The 22,772-nt window shown below is 46.4% G+C and overlaps 1 protein-coding gene across 1 annotated transcript in view; it reads left to right on the forward strand.

Annotated features, from left to right (window-relative positions):
• LOC142296341 (ezrin-like) overlaps window positions 1-15,595 on the forward strand; it is a 100,567-nt gene extending 84,972 nt beyond the window's left edge. The window contains exons 12-14 of the mRNA XM_075339812.1: window positions 4,489-4,581; window positions 6,024-6,272; window positions 14,793-15,595. Of these exons, the coding sequence (XP_075195927.1) occupies window positions 4,489-4,581; window positions 6,024-6,272; window positions 14,793-14,957 (507 nt within the window). The 3' untranslated portion in view covers window positions 14,958-15,595. The remainder of the gene's footprint in view (window positions 1-4,488; window positions 4,582-6,023; window positions 6,273-14,792) is intronic.
• The last annotated feature ends 7,177 nt before the right edge of the window (window positions 15,596-22,772 follow it).

Raw genomic sequence — 22,772 nt, forward strand, 5'->3', positions numbered from 1 at the left:
CGTGGTTCTGATGACCGTTTTCCCTTTCCACCTGAGGTGGTCAAGGAGTGGGCTCATTCGCCAAAGGTAGACCCCCCCGGTGTCTAGACTCTCAGCCCGGACCGTTGTATCAGTGGCTAATGGCATCTCGCTTAAGGATTCCACTGACTGCCAGGTTGATCTTCTGGCCAAATCCGTATATGAGGCGGCAGGGGCCTCGTTCGCCCCGACTTTTGCAGCAGTGTGGGCTCTCAAAGCCATTTCTGCTTCCCTAGAGGAGATGCATTCCCTCACTAAGGAATCTATGCCTGAGATGGTTGCCTTAACTTCCCAAGCTTCAGCTTTTTCATCCTATGCCATGTCTGCTATGCTGGAGGCTTCTCACCGCACTGCGGTGGCTTCGGCTAATTCCCTTGCTATCCGCAGGATCTTGTGGCTTCGAGAGTGGAAGGCAGATGCTTCTTCTAAGAAGTACCTTGCGGGGCTCCCTTTTGCTGAGCCCCGGCTGTTCGGAAAACAGCTGGATGAAATTAAGGAAGCTACTGGCGGGAAGAGTACTTCCATGCCACAAACCAAAACCAAGAAACCTGTCCAGGGTAGGAATCAGTCGAGGTTTCGTTCCTCCAACTGGTCGTCCTCTAAGCCCTCGGCCTCGTCCACTAACACTGCCAAGGACCAAAGATCCAGCTGGCGCACAAAAGCGCGTCCACAGAAGACCGCAGGTGCTGCTGCCACTAAGGCAGCCTCCTCTTGACTGTCTGTCCGCGCCAGCAACGTCCTTAGTCGGTGGCAGGCTTTCCCACTTTGGCGACGTGTGGTTTCAACACGTCTCCGATCAGTGGGTGCGGGATACCATCTCCCACGGCTACAGGATAGAATTCTCTTCCAGCCCGCCAAACAGATTTTTTCTGTCAACTCCCCCCTGCTCCAAGGCCGCCGCCTTCTCTCAGGCCGTGGCATCCTTGCAGGCCAACGGAGTAATTGTACCGGTTCCCGCCCGGGAACGGTTCAGAGGTTTCTACTCAAATCTCTTCCTAGTCCCCAAAAAGGACGGTTCCTTCCGGCCCATCCTGGATCTCAAGCTTCTCAACAAGCATGTTCAGGTGCAGCATTTTCGCTTGGAGTCTCTGCGGTCAGTCATTACCTCAATGACCCAAGGGGATTTCCTGGCATCCATCGACATCAGAGATGCCTATCTGCATGTGCCAATTGCAGTTTCACACCAGCGTTGGCTACGTTTTGCAATCGGAGAGGAACATTTCCAATTCGTGGCTCTCCCCTTCGGGTTAGCCACGGCCCCTCAAGTATTCACCAAGGTCATGGCAGCAGTGGTTGCGGTTCTGCACCTACAGGGGTTGGTAGTGATTCCTTACCTGGACGACCTTCTAATCAAGGCTTCATCCAGCGCAGACTGTCAGCGGAGTGTCTCGCTCACTCTGGCCACTCTAGCCCAATTCGGGTGGATTGTCAATCTTCCCAAATCCTCTCTGACTCGGACCCAGAGTCTCACGTACCTAGGGATGCAGTTCGAGACTCTGCTGGCACTTGTGAAGTTGCCCTTAGTCAAACAGCAGTCCCTCCAACTGGCGGTCCGCGCTCTGCTGAGGCCCCGCCGTTATTCCATCAGGCACCTGCGGCAGGTGCTGGGTCAGATGGTGGCGTCAATAGAGGCTGTTCCCTTTGCCCAGTTTCATCTGCGGTCACTGCAGCTAGACATTCTCCGCTGTTGGGACAAGCGGCCTTCCTCCTTGCACAGGTTAGTGGCTCTGTCGCCACAGACCAGGAGCTCTCTTCAGTGGTGGCTTCGGCCCCTCTCTCTCTCTCTCAGGGGCGCTCCTTCCTGACCCCGTCCTGGGTGATTCTCACCACGGATGCCAGTCTGTCCGGCTGGGGAGCGGTATGTCTCCACCACCGAGCGCAGGGCACTTGGACTCCGTCCGAGTCAGCCCTCTCGATCAATGTGCTGGAAACCAGAGCTGTGCTTCTAGCTCTCCTAGCCTTTCACCACCTGTTGGCGGGCAAGCACATCCGAGTCCAGTCAGACAACGCGACAGTGGTTGCCTACATCAATCACCAAGGCGGGACACGCAGCCGCCTGGCAATGTTGGAGGTACAACGCATCCTTCAATGGGCGGAGGACTCCAAGTCCACCATATCCGCAGTCCACATCCCAGGTGTGGAAAACTGGGAGGCAGATTATCTCAGCTGTCAAACCGTGGACAGTGGCGAGTGGTCCCTGCATCCGGCAGTGTTTCAGTCAATCTGCCGCAAATGGGGCACTCCGGACGTGGACCTAATGGCATCCCGTCACAACAACAAGGTTCCGGTTTACGTGGCTCGCTCCCACGATCCTCAGGCCTTCGCCGCGGACGCTCTGGTTCAAGACTGGTCCCAGTTTCGTCTGTCCTACGTGTTTCCCCCTCTAGCTCTCTTGCCCAGAGTTCTGCGCAAGATCAGAATGGAGGGCCGTCGAGTCATTCTCATTGCTACGGACTGGCCCAGGCGAGCTTGGTACCCAGACCTGCTCCATCTGTCCGTAGAGGTGCCGTGGCATCTTCCGGACCGTCCAGACCTTCTCTCACAAGGTCCGTTTTTCCGCCAGAATTCTGCGGCTCTCAGATTGAAGGCGTGGCTCTTAAGTCCTGGATCTTGACGACTTCTGGTATCCCCCCTGAAGTCATCTCCACTATGACTCTGGCCCGTAAGTCTTCCTCTGCCAAGATCTATCACAGGACTTGGAAGATTTTCCTGTCCTGGTGTCGCTCTTCCGGCCATTCTCCTTGGCCTTTTTCCTTGCCAACCCTTCTGTCTTTTCTACAGTCCGGTCTGCAGCTGGGATTGTCCCTCAACTCTGTCAAGGGACAAGTCTCGGCTCTGTCAGTGCTGTTCCAGCGGCGTATCGCCCGGCTGGCTTAGATCCGCACCTTCATGCAAGGTGCGACTCACATCATTCCGCCTTACTGGCGGCCCTTGGATCCCTGGGACCTCAATTTGGTTCTCACGGCTTTGCAGAAACCCCCCTTTGAACCTCTCAGGGAGGTTTCTTTGTTTCGTCTTTCACAGAAAGTGGTCTTTCTAGTGGCCATAACTTCCCTCAGGAGAGTGTCTGATTTAGCTGCGCTCTCTTCGGAGTCACCTTTTTTGGTTTTTCATCAAGACAAGTTGGTTCTCCGTCCGACTCCGGACTTTCTCCCTAAGGTGGTTTCTCCTTTCCACCTTAACCAGGACATTACCCTTCCTTCCTTTTGTCTGGCTCCTGTTCATCGCTTTGAAAAAGCGTTGCATACTCTGGATCTGGTGCGGGCACTCCGGATCTATGTGTCTCGCACCGCTGCTATTAGGCGGTGCACCACTCTTTTTGTGCTAACCACAGGTCGGCGTAAGGGCCTCTCTGCTTCTAAGCCGACCTTAGCCCGTTGGATCAGGTCCACCATTTCGGAGGCCTACCTGTGTTCTCAGGTGCCTCCCCCGCCGGGGATCAAGGCACACTCGACCAGAGCTGTCTGTGCCTCTTGGGCTTTCAGGCACCAGGCTACGGCTCAGCAAGTCTGTCAGGCTGCCACTTGGACTAGCCTGCATACCTTTTCAAAGCACTACCAAGTGCATGCTCATGCTTCGGCAGATGCGAGCTTGGGCAGATGCATCCTTCAGGCGGCTGTTGCCCACTTGTGAAGTTAGGCTCCGCCTACTTCTCAGTTTTTCTGTTTATTCCCACCCATGGACTGCTTTGAGACGTCCCAATGTCTGGGTCTCCCATAGGAACGATAAAGAAAAAGAGAATTTTCTTGTTCCGCGTGTTATCACTGGCTGTTGTTGTAGACAGAGACTCCGGTTGTTCCGGTTCTGGCTCTGTTTTTACTTGTGGGTGGCTATTCTCCTTCAGCTTTTGCACTAAACTGGTTAGAACTGGTTCTCCAGGGGGTGTATAAGCTCAGAGGGAGGAGCTACACTTTTGAGTGTAGTACTTTGTGTGTCCTCCGGAGGCAGAAGCTATACACCCAATGTCTGGGTCTCCCAATACGGAACTATAAGAAAAAGAATTTACGGTAAGTAAACAAAATTCTCTTTTTTTTTTTTTATATGTCGAAGAACCCCTTTAATGGTCCAGAGGCATTATTACAGTAGATTTCAGTTTTAGAGGACCTGGGAGTTTGTGTTGGGTAACCTAATAAAGTACCATAGTCAGGGTGGAAATAAAAGAACTCTCACAGAGCAAGTTGTCTGCAGGGGGGAAAAAAATGGACATGCTCTTCTTAGATAGAAGTCCAACTTTTCATACATTCTAATCAGCTGGGCAAGCTTAACTGTATGGTTAAAGCAATAAGACATTTTCTTTACTTTCTTTTTACTATGATGATTATGAAGGATACAAACAATGTAGTTACTGCGCTTGTGTTTATTATTCTTATCATTTTATTATTACTGTTATTATCATATCCATTTAATAATTTCACTCCATAAAATGAATGATACTCATGCAGTTGGGTGCAATCTCTTTTTTTCCTTTAGGCTTCAGAGCTTGCAGAGTATACAGCCAGGATTTCCCTTCTGGAAGAAGCAAAGAGAGCTAAAGAAGAGGAAGTTGGTGAATGGCAACTGCGGGTATGTAGTCACATTTTTTTTAATAGGCATTATTTATATTTTTCATATGCAAAATATTGCAGCATCACACTAAATTCTTATCAGCACTCAACAACGAAAACAAAATCATCCGCTATGTAAAGAAACAAATAAAGTCCAAATATTTTTTTTTTTATTCAGAAAAGGTCAGAATAAAAACCACATCAAACAAGTAGACAACTAAAATATGGGAGGTGTAAGAGGAACACCTATATACATGATTGGTAAAAAACATGTATGGGAGAATCTCCTGATCCAAAGTGCTATTTATATTACTATACCACTGATCTTAATTCATCAACTCAAAGTAATGCACAAAGCCAATATTACAGACATGATGAGCTGTTTCTAGGCTACAACACCTGATTAGTTAATATACATAATCTACATGATATAACCAATAACAAAAGTCTGCAGAATTATATATATATATAAAGTGTGTGTGTGTGTGTGTGTGTGTGTGTGTGTATATGTATGTATGTGTGTGTATATATACGATCCAGAGAACTGTATTTGCAGTGAGGAATATTAATCCCTTAGCAACGTATGATGTAAAACATGTGTCAGATGCCATCTCCCTGACTTTGATGTGGACTTTCTTTGTGATGGCTGTAATATTCAGCCATCATCTGGTTTTCCACTTCTGTCTTGGCTGTTAACCTGTTGAGTGCCGCTGTCAATCTGGGATGTGTGACAGAATGGTGCGCCAATATTTGCCTCCATTCTGGGATGTGATTGTGAAGTGCCAATGGATTTCTGTGGCAGCCAGGGGTTTGCTGAAGACTCCTATGTCTGTCATGATGTACTCCTGTGAAAGTTAGCCCACGACTGGCATTCAAAGGAGGGCGCGATTTTTGCTGCGTACAGCCATACTGTGCTATTACTTTATATAGTAGAAGCAATCAGACAATCACCGGTTCAAGTCTGCTAAGACGCCTAATAAATACAGTGGAAAGTAAAAGCAAAATGTTTAAAAAAAATATTAATTAAAAAAAAACGAAATTCAAATCATTATCTTTTCACCATTAAAAAAATAATAAACTTGTATATTTGGCACTGCTGTGTTGGTAAAAGTCCAATCCATCAAAATATACATATACATAGCTTTTAGAGAAAAAGGCTTGTCAAGAGAGCACCTACAATCTGCCAGGTTTATGTGGACTCAAGTGGGCAGATTTATGAAATGGTCTAAAAGAAAAAAACTATGTTTATGTTTCTCATCACAATCAATAGTTTTTCAGATTGTTTCAGAAAAAGGTAATTAATTTGTCAAGTGAATGTTACAGTTCTTAGGAGCTGACAAAAGTCTCGATCAAAATGCATTTGCGCTTTGGCCTTGTTTTTTATCCAAATGTATTTCATTCATGTATTTTTCACTAATGAAAGTGCTGGAATTTTAAGTCTTTGATTCACTTGGTTAACAGGCAAAGGAAGCCCAAAGCGATCTTCTTAGGACAAAAGAGGAGCTGCACATGGTCATGACTGCGCCCCCACTTCCACCTCCACCAGTATATGAACCGCCACCAATCAGGGAGTACATCAACGAGCACTTGCCAGATGATGGAGTCGAATACAGTGCAGAATTCACCTGTGACAATTTCCATGATGACCGCAAAGAGGAGTCACGCATCACTGAGGCAGAGAAGAACGAGCGTGTACAGAGGCAGCTAATGGTGGGTGCACATTAATTTGGCCTTCCAAGATATGAAGTAAATAGCAGGTTTATCAAGCCCCAACCTTCTTGGTCAAGTATACGTCATTTGTTGGTTGAATAATGATAGTCTTCAAAGTTATTTGTTATTAGATAGATATTTAGCTCTTTCATAATCCCTCTGCGACATCCGATCCATTAATCTCATCTTCACAAAACATGAAAAGGTGAACAAAAAAATAAACTAATATGTTTAAGTGTGATACGTGTAATAATAGTAACAATATTTATTCATTTATATAGTGCCATTAATTCCACAGCGCTTTATATACATTGGCAGCTCTGTCCCCATTGGGGCTCACAATCTAAAGTCCCTTTCAGTATATTTTTGGAGTGGGGGAGGAAACCGGAGAACCCGGAAGAAACCCACACAAAAAGGTGGAGAACATACAAACTCCTTGCAGATGTTGTCCTTGGTGGGATTAGAACCCAGGACCCCAGTGCTGAAAGACTGCAGTGCTAACCACTGAGCCGTATTCCATATGCTGAAAAGAAAAAAAATCTAAATGGCAAACATGTTTTTTTGTTTTTTCTCCTGTTTAAAAAAAATTAATAAAAAGAAATGAGTTGTATGTCTCCTACAATGTTACCAATGAAAAGTACAACTTGTCCTTCAAGAAATGAGCTCCCATCCAATTTTGCCAGACAGAAGTTAATTTTTTTTTTTTTTTTTACTTTAATTATTTTCATGTTTTTATACTTAAAAAAAAAAAAGTAGTAAATTAAAGCAAATTGCATACATTTGATATCACTATAACCATAGAACAAACTTACCATTTACTGTATTTTTCGGACCATAAGACGCACTTTTTTTCTTCCAAATGTTGGGGGAAAGTGGGGGGTGTGTCTTATGGTCTGACTGTGGCTGCGGGGAATGAGGGTGGAGCGGGTCATCGGGGGCACGAGCAGGCTGTAGCAGCCTGCCGTGACCACGTGGACCCGCTCATTTAATATGCACGCCCATCCTCCCGCCCATCATCTCTCAGCGCTGAACCCGATACTGACAGGTGGGCGGGGTGATGGGCAGGGTTAAACAGTCGGCCCGCATGAGCACCCCTGGCAACTGCAGCCTGGAGTGATCATGTGCGGCTGTATTCACTGCTCCCCGCGCATCATCATCAGTGCGGGGGACAGTGAATCAGTACACTTTACTCACCGTTCCCCTGCAGCATCGCGATCTCCTGTCTGTGCCGGTCAGTTGACTTGCGTGGAGACTAGCGCCGCGCACAGCGATGACGTCATCGCTGTGCGCACGTGTCCACACGCAGCTGCCGGCACAGACCCCGGAGGACGTTGCGATGCTGCAGGGGAACGGGGACGGCTCCACTCAGCGGCGCTGCCGCTGACATAGACTGTAAGAGGAGCGGTGCTGCAGGGAGTGAGGTGAGGTAAGGTGAGTATGAACATTTATTTTTTTTATGTGCCACAGGATGCGGCCATACACCAGGATGAGGGCATATAGCAGGATAGGGGTATATTATGAGCAGCATGGGGAGTATATGAGCAGGATGAGGGTATATAACAGCATGGGGAGTATATGAGCAGCATGGGGAGTATATGAGCAGCATGGGGAGTATATAAGCAGCATGAGGGTATATAGCAGGATTAGGGTATATTATGAGCGGCATGGGGGAGTATATGAGCAGCATGGGGGAGTATATGAGCAGCATGGGGGAGTATATGAGCAGCATGGGGGAGTATATGAGCAGCATGGGGGAGTATATGAGCAGCATGGGGGAGTATATGAGCAGCATGGGGGAGTATATGAGCAGCATGAGGGTATATTATGAGCGGCATGGGGAGTATATGAGCAGGATGAGGGTATATAGCAGCATGGGGAGTATATGAGCAGCATGGGGGAGTATATGAGCAGCATGGGGGAGTATATGAGCAGCATGGGGGAGTATATGAGCAGCATGGGGGAGTATATGAGCAGCATGGGGGAGTATATGAGCAGCATGGGGGAGTATATGAGCAGCATGAGGGTATATTATGAGCGGCATGGGGAGTATATGAGCAGGATGAGGGTATATAGCAGCATGGGGAGTATATGAGCAGCATGGGGAGTATATGAGCAGGATGAGGGTGTATAGCAGGATTAGGGTATATTATGAGCAGCATGGAGAGTATAGGAGCAGGATGAGGGTATATAGCCGGATTGGGGTATATGAGCAGCATGGGGAGTATATGAGCAGGCTGGGGAGTATATGAGCAGGACATTACCCCATAACCGTGTCAGCAGCAGATCCTCGCCCCATAAGTGTGTCATGACCACATTTTTTTGCTTAAAATTTTATTTTCCTATTTTCCTCCTCTAAAACCAGGGTGCGTCTTATGGTCCGGTGCGTCTTATAGTCCGAAAAATACGGTATCTTTCTCTGACGCCTCATTGGGGGACACAGGACCATGGGTGTTATGCTGCTTATCCATAGGAGGACACTAAGTAGATGCAAAGATGTTAGCTCCTCCCCTGCAGTATACACCCCCTGGCCCAGCCAGGCTACTTCAGTTTTAGCTTAGTGTCTATAGGAGGCACATCTCTGTAGACTACTGCAGCAAGAATTTTTTGTTTTTAGAGGGCGACTGTTTCCTTCGGGGACCGATTTCCCAAAACCATCAACAGGCGGGAACGTGGAGTGTCGCCTCCCTGTATCCCCTCCTGCGACGCTGGATCCTGGGCTGTTACTCACTGGACGACGGGTCTCATGGCACCGATTTACCAGAGCCCAGAGCAGATGAAAATTTCCTCAGTCCCTCTGGCAGGTTCTGAGTTGATACACGCTCTGCACCAGCGTGACCAGGCAGAGACTGCCATCTCCACATGAGGTGAGATCCTTCCTGACTGGATTCCTTTCCAGAGCCCAGAGCAGATGAAAAACTTCCTCAGTCCCTCTGACAGGCTCTGAGTTGATACATACTCTGCACCGGTGTGTCCGGACACAGCAGGCATCAGAATCTCCACACTGGAGCTGATATCATCCCTGACAGGAATTTGCTCTGAGGTGAAATCCTCCCTGACAGGAATTGGAGCAAAGGTCAAGCTCCCAGGACTCAGTGCACCATTGTTGTGCAGGGCTGGAGTGGGGAAGGGGAGTCCCTTCCCACCATTTTATTATATTTTCTCCTCACACAGGAGCTATGCAGAGCACCGCTCCCTCTCCTTGTGATCAAAGTCTGTGGGCGTCTCTGAGCTTCCTCCTTCCCACAGGAAACATTAGCTCTGCAGAATATTGCTCCCTCGTTACAATCAGAGTTTGTGGCTCATCAGCCTGGGGCTGCAGTCACATGTTTTATGCTTTGCACAACTACAGCAACAACTATGACTTCTAACGTACAGCATGTTATTCAGCCTGCACTACCTGCCACGCTGAGCTACTAGGGGTTGATAGCCCCTCTTCCTTCTGTGAGTGCGGTGCCCCTGTAGCCCCCCCCTACCGCCCCGCCACCACCGCAACAACTGCTGCCAGCCCTGAACCTACGGCTCCCAGTCCCCCGGAATGGGCACAGTTCCCAGAACCTGGTGTTGGCTATGCAACATCGTCCTCACACCCCTCGGGGCCCCTGGACAGAACGCAGCCTGATGACACCTCTATAGAGGGTCCTTCTGATAAGAATCAGCCCTCTGCTTCACCAGTTGCAGATCAGAAAAAGGGCATGACTCCTATGGTTCTCCCTCGGGGGTACACCGATGGGGTTATCCCACATGTTCCTCGGTCTGAGGAGCCGGAGGAAGGGGAATGATATTTGTACCAGGATGATTCCTTGGTTTCAAGCTCCCCGAGCGATCAAGCTGCGATGGACTCCCTTATTGCAGCAATCAAAAAAACTGTGCATCTGTGCAGCAATCAACCAAAACTCTGCATGTGGAAGATCTCCCATCCACTACTACTGACCACGCGGTCTCCTTTAATAGGGCGAAGAAACCTCAAAAGAAAAAAATTTTGCTGGAGCTTCGGTATCCGTAAACTCATGGAGTCTCGGTACCACTTGGCTTAGCTGTCTCTAAGGGCTGAGCCGATCCGCTCTCGGTGGACCCCCCCGGCCTCCCGCCTACCTGAAAGACCCTCCTGTCTTTTACTTGATGGATCCTCCTTCAAAGACTCAACAGACAGACAAGTGGAGCAGCTCGATTGCTCTGCCTTGAGGCCGCGGGTCCCTCTCTCCTTCCGTGTGGATCGCACAGGCACCAGGAATACCAGTTTTCCTCAGGCCCTCACAGAAGTAACAGTTCACATTGCTGCGGCGGCGGAGTACCTCATGCAGGCCTCCCTCGATGCTGCTACCTGCGCAGTTTTTGCCGCCTCGAATACCATAGCCATCCGTAAGGCCCTCTGGTTCCGATAATGGAGAGCGGACTCTGTCCCTGAGAAGCCTCTCACAGTACTCTTTTCCAGACCAATGGCTTGGTGATCGTCTGGACAGGCTTTTTTTCTGACGCCACGGGAGGGAAAGAGTACCTCCCTCCCCCAACTCTAGCCCAGGATGTTTTTTAATAGACACGCAGGGCCTGACCTTCTCAGCCCTCCCCAGGTCCACCACGTCCTGGCAGTCTATACAAAGACCGAGGAGTCTCGTCCTCCTCCATCTGGGCTGCCGTCTCAGACCACAAATGGGTGCGATACCTCTTGTCTTCCGGTTACCACATTGAATTCCGGACCCGATCCCCGGGTTGGTCTTTTTCTCTCAAACCCCCCCAAAGGCTCCAAAACACCGCGAGGCCTTCTCCTCAGCAATCCACTCCATCCAAATGGCGGGGGTGATAGTACCTGTTCTGGATGACGAGATGTTCAAGGCCTTCTATTCCAACCTCTTTGTGGTCCCCAAAAAAGGACGGGTCAGTTCGACTCATCCTGGACCTCTAACACCTGAGAAAACATGTGCATGTCAGGAGACTCAGAATGGAGTTCCTAGGGTCCATTATTACCTCTATGGTCGAAGGAGAATTCCTTGCTTCAATAGCTATCAGGGACGCGTACCTGCACATACCCATCGCCCCAGCTCACCAAAAGTTCCTCCGCTTTATGGTTCAGGACTTCTTTTTTCATTTGTAACCCTACCCTCGGCCCTGCCACAGCCCCAAGGTCTTCACCAAGGTCATGGCGGCTGCCATGAGTGCCCTTCACGCCAGGAGATTGGCTGTTCTGCCTTGCTTGGATGACCTCCTCATCAAGGGCTCAACTAGCGTGCAGATCTCTGTGGGCTCCCTATCCCGCTTAGGGTGACTTTTGACTCCAACCAAATCATCCCCAGTCCCGTCAAAATCCGTCACCTCCCTGGGCATGTTCCTGGACAGCCTTTGGGGCTTGATATTTCTCCCTCAAAACAAGGCGACCGCTCTACAACAAGCGGTACACTGCCTTCTACTCTTGTACTCCTCTCGCTCCATACGATTCAGTATGAGAGTGCTAGGTAGGATAGCGGCGGCTATAGAGGCAGTGCCGCTCGCTTAGCCACACACCCACTGCAGCTTGCGCTTCTAGCTGACTGGGACAAGAGCCCCCTTTTCCCTGGCCGAATTTTTTCACCTGACTCCTTCAGTCAGGTATGTGCTTTGCTGGTGGCTTCGGCCCTCTTCCATATTGAGAGGGAGATTTTCTCTCCCGAGTGGATACTTCTGACCACAGATGCCAGCCTCTTAGGCTGGGGAGCAGCGTACTGGCTCCACACCGCTTGGGGATGTTTGATGCCCCAGGAGTCTTCCCTTCCCAGAAATCATCCTGAAAGTCAGCGCAATCTTTCTCGCGCTCAGGTCGTTCCTTCATCTGCTAGCAGGTCGTCTGAGTCGGGTCCAATTTGACAATGCAACAGCTGTGGCCCATGTCAATCGGCAGGGAGGTACCAGTAGCAAGACAGCTTATATCGAGGTCCTCAGGATCCTCACCTGGGCCGAATCGACTGGGTTTGTGATTTCAGCGGTACACATACCGGGAGTAGAGAACTGGGCGGCGGACCTTCTAAGTCGCCAAGGCCTGGCCGCCGGAGAGTGGTTTCTCCACCCAGAAGTGTTCTCACACATCTGCTCTCGCTGGGGTACGCCGGACGTGGGTTTAATGGGCTCAAGGTTAAACGCAAAGGTACCCGCGTTCTTAGCCAGGTCACGTGATCAACAGTCCATCGGCGCGGATGATCTACTCTCCTGAAGTCGCTTCCGTCTACCTTACATGTTTTTCGGTACAATTGCTCATGGCGCCTCTTAAGCATCCCAGACCTGCTGACCCAAGGCCCATTTCCCATCAGAACTCCAGAGCCCTTAAGAGGACGACCTGGCCAATGAGACCTGGACTTTAAAAGAGCGAGATTCTCTCCCGCGGTCATCTCAACCATGATCAGTGCCCGAAAGCTGGCCTTCATCCCGTATTTGCCACGGCACATGGAAAAGTTCCTTTCCCGGTGCAGGGAATCCAATGTCCAACCTATGCCTCTGGCAATCCCCAGAATCCTTGTTTTCTTTTTTGCAGTCAGGTTGCAAAAGGGGTTGTCCCTCAGCTCCCTTAAGGGGCAGGTTTCATCTTTCTAAATATTCTATCAATGCCGGCTAGCATGCAATCCGCAAGTCCAGATTTTCCTCCAGGGCGTTTCCCATCTAGTCCCACCGCACAAATGGTCGCTGGACCCATGGGACCTCAATCTCGTTCTGGACGGTCTCCAGAGGTCCCCCTTTGAACCTCTTAAGGAATCTTCTCTTGCTCTTCTCACCTGGAAGGTAACATTCTTAGTGGCGATTACGTCCATCAGACAAGTTTTGGAACTGGCAGCACTCTCTTGCCGCGAACCTTTTCTGATCTTTCATCAGGGCAAGGTGGTTCTACATCCCCCCCCCCTTTTCCGGATTTTCTTCCAAACGTTACTTCCCTGTTTCATTTGAACGAGGACATTGTTCTGCCTTTCTTTTTGTCCACACCCAGTCCATAGGGTGGAAAGGTCTCTACATTCGCTAGACCTTGTGAGGGCTCTCCAATATTACGTACCCAGGACAGCCCCTTTTGGAACATGGACTCCTTGTTCGTCATTCCTAAAAGGCCTAAGAAAGGAGAGGCAGCTTCATAGGCAACGCTGGCTCGCTGGATTCGCTCTGCGATCCAGGAGGTCTACCGCTTGCAACTCAAGCCCATTCCTAGTGGGCTGCGGACTACTTCCACGCGAGCAGTTGGCGCCTCTTGGGCCATTAGGCATCAGGCTTCAGTGGAACAGAGGTGGAAGGCCGCGACCTGGTCTGGCCTGCATATTGTTTCAAAGCATTACCGAAAATTCTGGAAACGACAGTGGAGCACCTATCTCAGTAGGCGCTCCTGGCTATCTGGGACTGGTTCCTAGTCCTTGGGTTGCATTGTTTATTGTTTACCCACCCAGGGACTGCTTTAGGACGTCCCATGGTCCTGTGTCCCCCCAATGAGGTGTCAGAGAAAAACGGATTTTTGTGTACTCACCGTAAAATCGTTTTCTCTTAGCCATCATTGGGGGACACAGCACCCACCCTGTTGCCCTGTTGGGCCTTAGTTTTTTCTCTTAGTACCTTTTTGTTATGAGCATTCCCTCATGTTTTTTGTTACTTGTTCTCCTACTGCTTGTGTACTAAAACTGAAGTAGCCTGGCTGGGCCAGGGGGTGTATACTGCAGGGGAGAACAGTATAGGAACTCCGGCACTCTCACTATCACCCTTAGAGACACAGTAAATAGGAAGACGTGAAGTTGATGTCAAAATCCTTTTTCTTTTTATTTTGTAGTGAAAAATGTGCAAAAGGTGCTGTACAATAGTCCGCCAATGTGCCGGAGTTCCTATACTGTTTGACTCATTTTTCTCCTGAGCACCCACAAGAGGTGATGCGAGGTTTTCTCTGCATCTATACTGCAGGGGAGGACCTAACCTCTTTGCATCTACTTAGTGTCCTCCTATGGATAAGCAGCATAACACCCATGGTCCTGTGTACCCCAATGATGGCTAAGAGAAAACGATTTTACGGTGAGTGCACAAAAATCCGTTTTTTTACTGCAAATTGAGCATTGTAAAAACATAACCCATAATAAATGATGGTAGAATTGCTGTTTTTCTTTTCATGCTCACCCAACTTTTTTTTCCCTGTTTTTCAGTCCATTATATGGTAAAATTAACGATGATGTTCAAAACCACAACAGTCACAAAAAAAATGCCCTCATTAAAAGAAATTACTGAAGCAAAAAAACAGAAAACATGGCCTCATACAAAGTTACAACTTTTGAAAAGCAAGGAGAAATAAAAAAAAGTGAAAAAATTTCCAAGTCTCCAAGGGGTTAAATGTATACATTTCCAAAATACTAGATATAATTTTCAATTAAATTCCAGTCATTTTTAACTTACTGTTTAGATTTAGATTAGTAATGAAAACCATGTTAACGCAGAGATTTATTTTTGCTATGAAAGAGACTGTTTGGTTTTTTTTTTTGTTTTTTTTTAAATGTTCTAAAATGATAAAGTATAATTAATATTTCTATATTTCTTTACCAGGCATTGACAAATGAGCTGTCTCAAGCGCGTGATGACACCAAGAAGACGCACAACGATGTATTGCATACAGAAAACGTACGGGTGGGCCGTGACAAGTACAAGACCCTGAGACAAATCCGGCAGGGCAACACCAAACAGAGGATCGATGAATTTGAAGCAATGTAATGGACTTTGTCACCAGACACAGTCTTATCTCCATTTAGGATGGATGTACTGAAAGGTCCATGTGTGATAACATTGTATAGCTGACTCATAACAGCGACAAAAGGAAACAATGGTTTTTGTTTTTTTTCTCCACTTCCTACTTTTTTTTTTTTTCTTTTTTTTTTCTAGACAGCTGGCAGGTCTATATAGCTACACGGGGCCAAAATGCATTTCGGCTGTCATACGCAACCGCAGCACATTTTTGCACCAATTATTTAAGATTATAAGTTTGTTAGAAATTACGTTTCTCAAGTTACAATTAATTAATGTTAATATTATGGTGCCAAAAGGCTTGCTGTCTTTGTGTAGAATTAAAAATATTTTTTTTTTTTGTAAGACTTGATTCAAATTTGATCTGGTTCGCAGTTTGGCACCTGATTAATACACTGATGCCAATGGGTCATTTGTTTTATATATTTTTTTTTCACTGTAAATTGCGTTGGTGTAATTAAAGATTTCTGGGTGAATATTGTGCCATACTTTTACGATCTGTGTAATCTTCACCACCACAAATCTGTATTTACCCCTGGTAACATTTATCTGAGATCAAAATTTTGAGTGTTAACAACTTAAAATAAAAGTAAAACTGTCAAATATTATATTATCATGACCTTGTGGGTGAATTTAGGGTTGTATTAAGGGACAGCTGATAAGAAGATGGCTAAATCATAATAATTCAAACTTTTAATCCCAACATGCCTCAGGACTCAACACAGATTTAAGATTATTTTGCCTTGGAAGGTAGTTTCTTTGGTGGTCATTGTCCCCTTCTACTAAGTAGTACTTTCCCTGTAAAAAGGAGTATGTGATGTGACAACTGCAACTGATATATTTGTGGCTCACAACAATGGTTGTCACTTTTCAGACCTATTAAGCTACAGGTAAATCTGCTTAATTAGTTAGCAGCATTATATAATCAGAGCCATTTAGGAAATAGACAGGAAGAATAGTTTTCAGATCTGACGAGACATGTCCTGGGGCCTTTAAAGGGAACCAGTCACCTACTCACATGGGGGAGGTCTGGTCCGGTCTGATGGGCGTTGCTTATCTTGACCTGGCACTTCCTCAATCCTTGCGATTCTCGTCCTGCTGCATGTGGATGACGCGTCTACATCATCCACATAGTGTCCTCCATTGCGCTCCTGAGCACGTGCACTTCTATCTGCCATACTGAGGGCAGAGCAAAGTACTGTAAAGCGCAGACACTTTGGAAAGTCAAAGAACGCCCACGCATGCGCACTACAATACTTTGCTCTGCCCTCAGCATGGCTGGGAGAAGTGTGCAGGAGCGCAATAGAGGGCACAGTGTGGATGATATAGAACACGTCATGCACTCGAAGCAGGAAGGAGGATGGTAATCGCAAGGATAGCGGAGACGCCGGGCCGAGACCAGTGACACCCATCAGACCAGAACCTATCGGACCACCCCACAGGTGAGTAGCTGACAGATTCCTTTTCAAAAACAAATTTTGGGTTTAGCATTACAATAAAGTATGGTAGAAATAATAGGTAATAAACCTTATATATAATTTTCAAATGGTTTCCAAGATCTTACTTGTCACCTAAGGTCACATAGATATATTTTCCTCTTACACTTTTAACCAGGTAACAGATATTGGCAGTAACATTACAAGTAGTCTTGGCAGTGAAGCATAATACAATGTACTCGTCTCCAGGACCATATTCGGCAGAATTAGAGCCCATTAAAAAGGAGAAACGGTATTTTAAGTAAGCTCATGTGAAGATCACCAAGAAGCATTAACCAGCCGTAGATCTGTGCTCACCTGTGCGGGTGTATTCAGGTGCCACTGTCCAAAAATGAATATACATATGATTTTAAAAACTGTAATTTTTTACAGTTTCCAGACAGCCATGTGAATGCACCATAACTGTACTTGCCTTTTATGAGCATGGGATATTACGATGATAAAACCTACAGATAAATACATTTTTTCAGGATGAGGTATCATCCTGAAAAAATGTATTTATCTGTAGGTTTTGCTATTAATTTAGATAGATGCTTCTCCTACAACAAGGTCTAGTATTGTGGTGGAAACACTAGAAACTTCCCTAGGGCTTATTAAGACATCTGCTGTATACGATAGTTCAGTGTGAGAGTAGAATACCTAAAGGCGTTTTACAAGATAACAATATTAGGAAGCTATCCTTCAATACCTGGAGATGGCACTACACAGTGTATTAAGGTGTTCCAACTCAGTTCACGGATATACCCTGCCGCTGCTGAAAACCGCTGAGAAGTGCAAGTGTCTGAGCCCCATCAGTCTGCTAGAGATGACCTATCCTAAGGATGTCATCAATGTCTGAAGCTTGCAAAAAATTCTTTTAACACCTATAATTGGATCAGATCACGTTATAGCAATGATGGAGAAACTTCCTCAAAAAAGCTTTGCACAACTGATTAACCCCTTAGCACTCATGCATGGCAGAAATTTTATTTATGGAGCTTTGGATGAAACTGTTTTATGTTCACTCAGTGTTCTCCTGGATGAAAGAAATGATGCCATGTTCACTAGTGCTCTGTATGGTGCAGGACACCCCCTTCCGCTCTCCAGCAGTTGAAAAACTACAACTTTCAGCATGTAGCAATCAGGACATTTTGGGAGTTGTAGTGTTACTACAACCAGAGGACCAAAAGTTTGCAGCACTATATTCCCAAAATTTGCATCCTTTGAAAATAATTCATCAAAAAGCCCCTTATCACAGATGTGCGCACATGAACTGTTTCTGGTCAAACTTTTGGCAAGAACACGATTTTAATGCGGGAAGAACATATGCACAACGCTATATGCAACTTGAACAGTATACCTGAGTGGAGCAACTTATGAAAACATTGGGTAAAAATGGGAACATACAGAGTATGTTGCCCTTTTAGAGAGCGTCCAGGTTGAAACCTGGTATGTTTCGCAAAAGGGACTAAAGTTGTAAAATGGTGCACACACTCGGCTGTCTTTTGCCATTCAAAGTGTAACATCATCTGACTCTGTCATCAGTGTCATTACATTGTATGGCAGAAATATTGCAGAATTCAGCACTATTCTTTTAAGGCTACTGAATCCCAATAATTCAAATCCACTATTGGGGTGCTCAAGGCGCCACTTGCATCCACTTTGTGACACAGAATAATATTGCAAAATATATACCCCAAATGTGGAGAAGAGGTCGAGTCACTACAGCCAATGTATCAAAGAGGCTTTTCCCTTTCAGGTAATGTTCGGCTCGGGCGCAGTTTGTTAAGCTGTGCTCACCTTCCCTGGGTCCACCATAAATCACCACCACTGCTCCCAGTGTCTGACATTGGCTGCTGCACGGTCATCTGACCTATCAGTGAGGTCATTGGCTCTGCCAGTATAGATGGAACACCACCTTCAGAGCTGGTGTGACGTCAGCACTGCACACAGTGTCAGACACTGGGAGCAGCAGTGGAGACTAGCAGGTGGACCCGGGGAAGGTGAGTACAGCACAGTTTGTTTTTTTACAAACTGCATATGAAGCCTAACTTTACCTGGAAGGGAACAACCCCTTTAAGCCCCTATTTTAGGCTTGGTTTACACAGGCGATGTTTAATGCACATTAGTTTGGGTAGCTAAACGTACAGCAACCAGATGTTATATGTTAGTGAATAGGTAGTTCCTATTCATATAGGACTTATTGTAAGAAGTGGCCTTGTCTTACCTTTGATGAGTAAGGGATGATGAAGAAAAAACAAACGTGCTCAGATTATGTATATGGACCTAATAGAGTTGTTCTTTACTTGGGGACCAATCAAATATATAGACCCCTATAGGTGGATTTATGCTTGGATCCATTCCTTTGCTACACATTCACTGCAGGGGAAACGCCAGACAAATGGCAACTTCCACTGACACTATTTCCTAAAATGCTGGATCATTGGCTTCAATAAGAAAAATGAGTTCACCTGTACATCATGTATGAACTTAGAGTATAAGAACAGGCACAATGGCTTCTCTATTTAATTTTAATACCAAAAATAAGGAAATTACCCTCTCTTCTCAAACGAAAACTTGTTGCAGATGATTCTTGAGATTCTTGCCTATGACGGGATACAGCTGTTCTGTACGGAGTTCAAGCTGTGGACCTGAGATCTTCACGTTGGCATCATTTAATCTATGGGGGACTTTAGTAGGTACATTGTGATCAGACTTGCAGTTAGTAGTATTTTATTATATAAAGTGTTTTATGTATTAGAGAAAAGGGAAACAAGTTTTCATTGTATATTTCAGCAATAAAATTATACATTTTCTATACATTAGTACTAAAAAAATATTTTTCTTCTCTTACAATAATAGAGGGATTAGAATATGATTGGGTTTTTTTGCAGCTCGTCAGTTTAATTTTTAATGCGGTTTCTGTTTTCAACAATGGACTGTTTTTTTACTTATCTACATTATCTACCACTAAAAACATTACTAAAATTTGACAGCAAAAGAATATATGGAGCATTGTGCTTATGTCTTTTTAAGCTATGATACAAAATAAAGCTTTTAAACGCGGTCTTTTTGTTCACTTTATACATAGGTTGAAAAAAGTCCTCTGGTCCATCTAGTTCAACCTTCCTTCACCAATTACCGTATTTTTTAGAGTTTAAGGCTATGTGCCCATGGGAGTTTGTACCTGCGGATATCCGCAGGTACGGCCGCAGGTTTCCCGCAGCTGTTCGCCAGAATCCGCAGCTGTTTTTAGCTGCGGTAGTACAGCGAAATAGCTGTGGTAAACCTACAGACATTCGTGCGGATTACCTGCAGAAGTTCCAGCCTCTATCTCCATTGTGGAGAGCTGGAATTTCCACAGGTAATTCCGCAGAAATAATTGACATGCAATTACGTGCGGTTGCGGGACATCCGCAGCATATTCCACAGCTGCACGTATCCGCAGCATGGACACAGCACTCCCCATGTCCCATAGGATAACATGGGGAGTGTCTGTACATGCTGAAACCTGGGGATTTATCTGGAAAATCCAGAAAATCTGTGAATTTTCCACAGATAAATCCGCAGGTTTAATCTGCTGTGGGCACATAGCCTAAGACGCACCGGACCATAAGACGCACCCTGGTTTTAGAGGAGGAAAATAAGAAAAAAATTGAAAGCAAAAAAATGTGGTCATGACACACTGTTATGGGGCGATGATCTGCTGCTGAAACTGTTACTGTGGTAATGTCCCCAAATTCTCTACTAAGGTACCCTATCCTGGTAATGATCCTCCTGCCTTGTATATGATCCTCCTGCCTTGTATATATGTCCACCATCCTGGTATAACCCCCATCCTGATAAATACCCCTATCAGGATGGGGGTATATAACAGGATGGGGGTATTTATCCTGCTATATACCCCCATCCTGCTATATACTTTCATCCTGCTCATAATATAACCCCATCCTGGTATATGCCGTCATCCTGCTATATGGTCTGTATCCTATGGCACAGAAAAAAATAAACATTTATACTCACCTTTCCTCACTCCCCGCAGCATCGATCATCTTCCTCTCTGTGTCAGCAGCAGCCCCACAGACCTGTGTGGAGCCGTTCCCCCTGCAGCATCGTGATGTCCTCCTGTCTGCTGGCTTGCTGATGTGTGTGGAGACTAGCGGTGATGACGTCATCGCTGTGCTCACCGTTCTCTACAAAGATCAGCGGGCTGGCAGACAGGAGGACATCGCGATGCTGCAGGGACCGGTGAGTATACTGATTCACTGCAGCCCATGCTGATGATGATGCATGGGGGTCAGTGAATATAGCCACACATGATCCCTCCAGGCTGTAGTTGCCAGGGGTGATCACGTGGGCCGGCTCTTTACTATGCGTGCACCCCCCGCCCATCATCCCGCCTACCTTCAGCGCCGAGAGATGATGGGCGTGCATATGAAATGAGTGGGCCCACGTGGTCCCCGCAGGCGCTACTCGTGCCGCCGATGGCCCGCTCTACCACAGCACGCTCATTCCCCACAACCCTACATTCAGATTATAAGACTTTCCCACTTTTCCCCAACATTTGGGGGAAAAAAAGGGCATCTTATAGTCCGAAAAATACGGCATACATTTCGGTACTAAATCATTTATAACCAACAATGTTGTGTGTACTGCGGAAATCTTCCAGCCTTTTTTAAAAGTTGTTATAGTGTCTGCCATTACTACCTCTTGTGGTAGGGCATTCCACAGTCTGACTGCTCTAAAGGGTGCTTTACACGCTGCGACATCACTAGCGATCTCGTTAGTGATGTGACACGCCAGATCGCAGATAAGATTTGCCGAGATCGCACATAGGTCTTTTTTTTTTTTTTTTGTAGCGCCGGTCACATGTGCGATCTCGGCAAATCATATGTGCGATCTGGTGTTACATCGCTAACGAGATCTCTAGCGATGTCGCAGTGTGTAAAGCACCCTTAACTGTAAAGAACCCTCTCCTATTTAGCTGCCGGAATCGCCTTCCACTCGCAGTGAGTGCCCCCTGGTCCTTATTCCTTACTTGATGCTCTGATGTGTACACATTAGCTAGTGTGTCCACATGATTAAGTGAAAATGGTACATTAATGATTCTTGTGAGGGATTTTAAGAAAATGTAACATATATAAAGGATTAGAATTATACTCCTCTGGTGCATTTAATACCAAATTACTAATTTTCCCAGTGTCTGTTACTCCCTCCCTTTTTCTGTATGGGATAGATCTCAAATTGGACTTGTCAACTTATTCATGCTGCCTAATCCATGGGCAGCATGTATCGGGCACTGGCAGGATTATCTCAGTCCAGGTGTGTTTGACTACGAAGCAGAGAAAAACATACTTTAATAGCCGGACAAGCAACAAACCGCACTGTAGACTAGTCTGTGTGCTTCTCCCCATCCATTGTCAGTGACTGGCAAGTCTCTGCCTATGTGCGTGTATAGGCAGAGACCTATAAATCCAGGTCCGCGGGTGTGGAGAAGCTGCCATGGACCTGCCTGTCCGACTAGTTCAACGCATGGTCTAGGTCCCCAGAGTTCAAATACCTGGCTGTGATCATACAACCGGTGCCTGATTCATGCTGCCCTTGGATTGGGCTTATGTATAAGCTGTCAAGTTCTCTTTAAAGATCATACCAACTGGACAGAGTAGTCAAAGAAATGGAGGTGCCAGTTATTTTGATGGGAAAAATAGCACTATATGTATGGCCTTCAACACAGTTGACCAGGACCTTGTTGCAGTAAATCCCTCATGTGTCAAAAAGGTCTATAACACCCTTACATATTCCTGATATCAAAACTCTCCCAAAACAGAGTACATTACAGCATATCCAATGCCCAACAGCACATGCTAATGGATCCTCTGGCAGTCTAGGGCAATTTCACTGTTTATATGCCAAGTTGAAGACTAGCTAAGCAAGATGCTTTTGGCAGTGTTAATGTGAAGATAGTGCTCCTATTGTAGAGAACTTTGAACATTTCAAAGTCTCCTTCAAAGCCAACAAAACTTGTCCTTCCCCCTAATAGAATTTGTATACTGTCTTAAGAGTGCTTTACACGCTGCGACATCACTAGCGATCTCGTTAGCGATGTGACACGCCAGATTGCAGATAAGATATGCCGAGATCACACACAGGTTTTTTTTTAGCGCCAGTCACGTGTGATCTCAACAAATCGTATGTGCAATCTCGCGTGTTACATCGCTAACGAGATCGCTAGCAATGTCGCAGCATGTAAAGCATCCTTAAGAGAGCCTATTCTGGATAAAACTAATAAGTTTGTGATTCTATAATTTTT

The sequence above is a fragment of the Anomaloglossus baeobatrachus genome, chromosome 3 (genome assembly GCF_048569485.1).
Source record: "Anomaloglossus baeobatrachus isolate aAnoBae1 chromosome 3, aAnoBae1.hap1, whole genome shotgun sequence".
Taxonomy (NCBI): Eukaryota; Metazoa; Chordata; class Amphibia; order Anura; family Aromobatidae; genus Anomaloglossus; species Anomaloglossus baeobatrachus.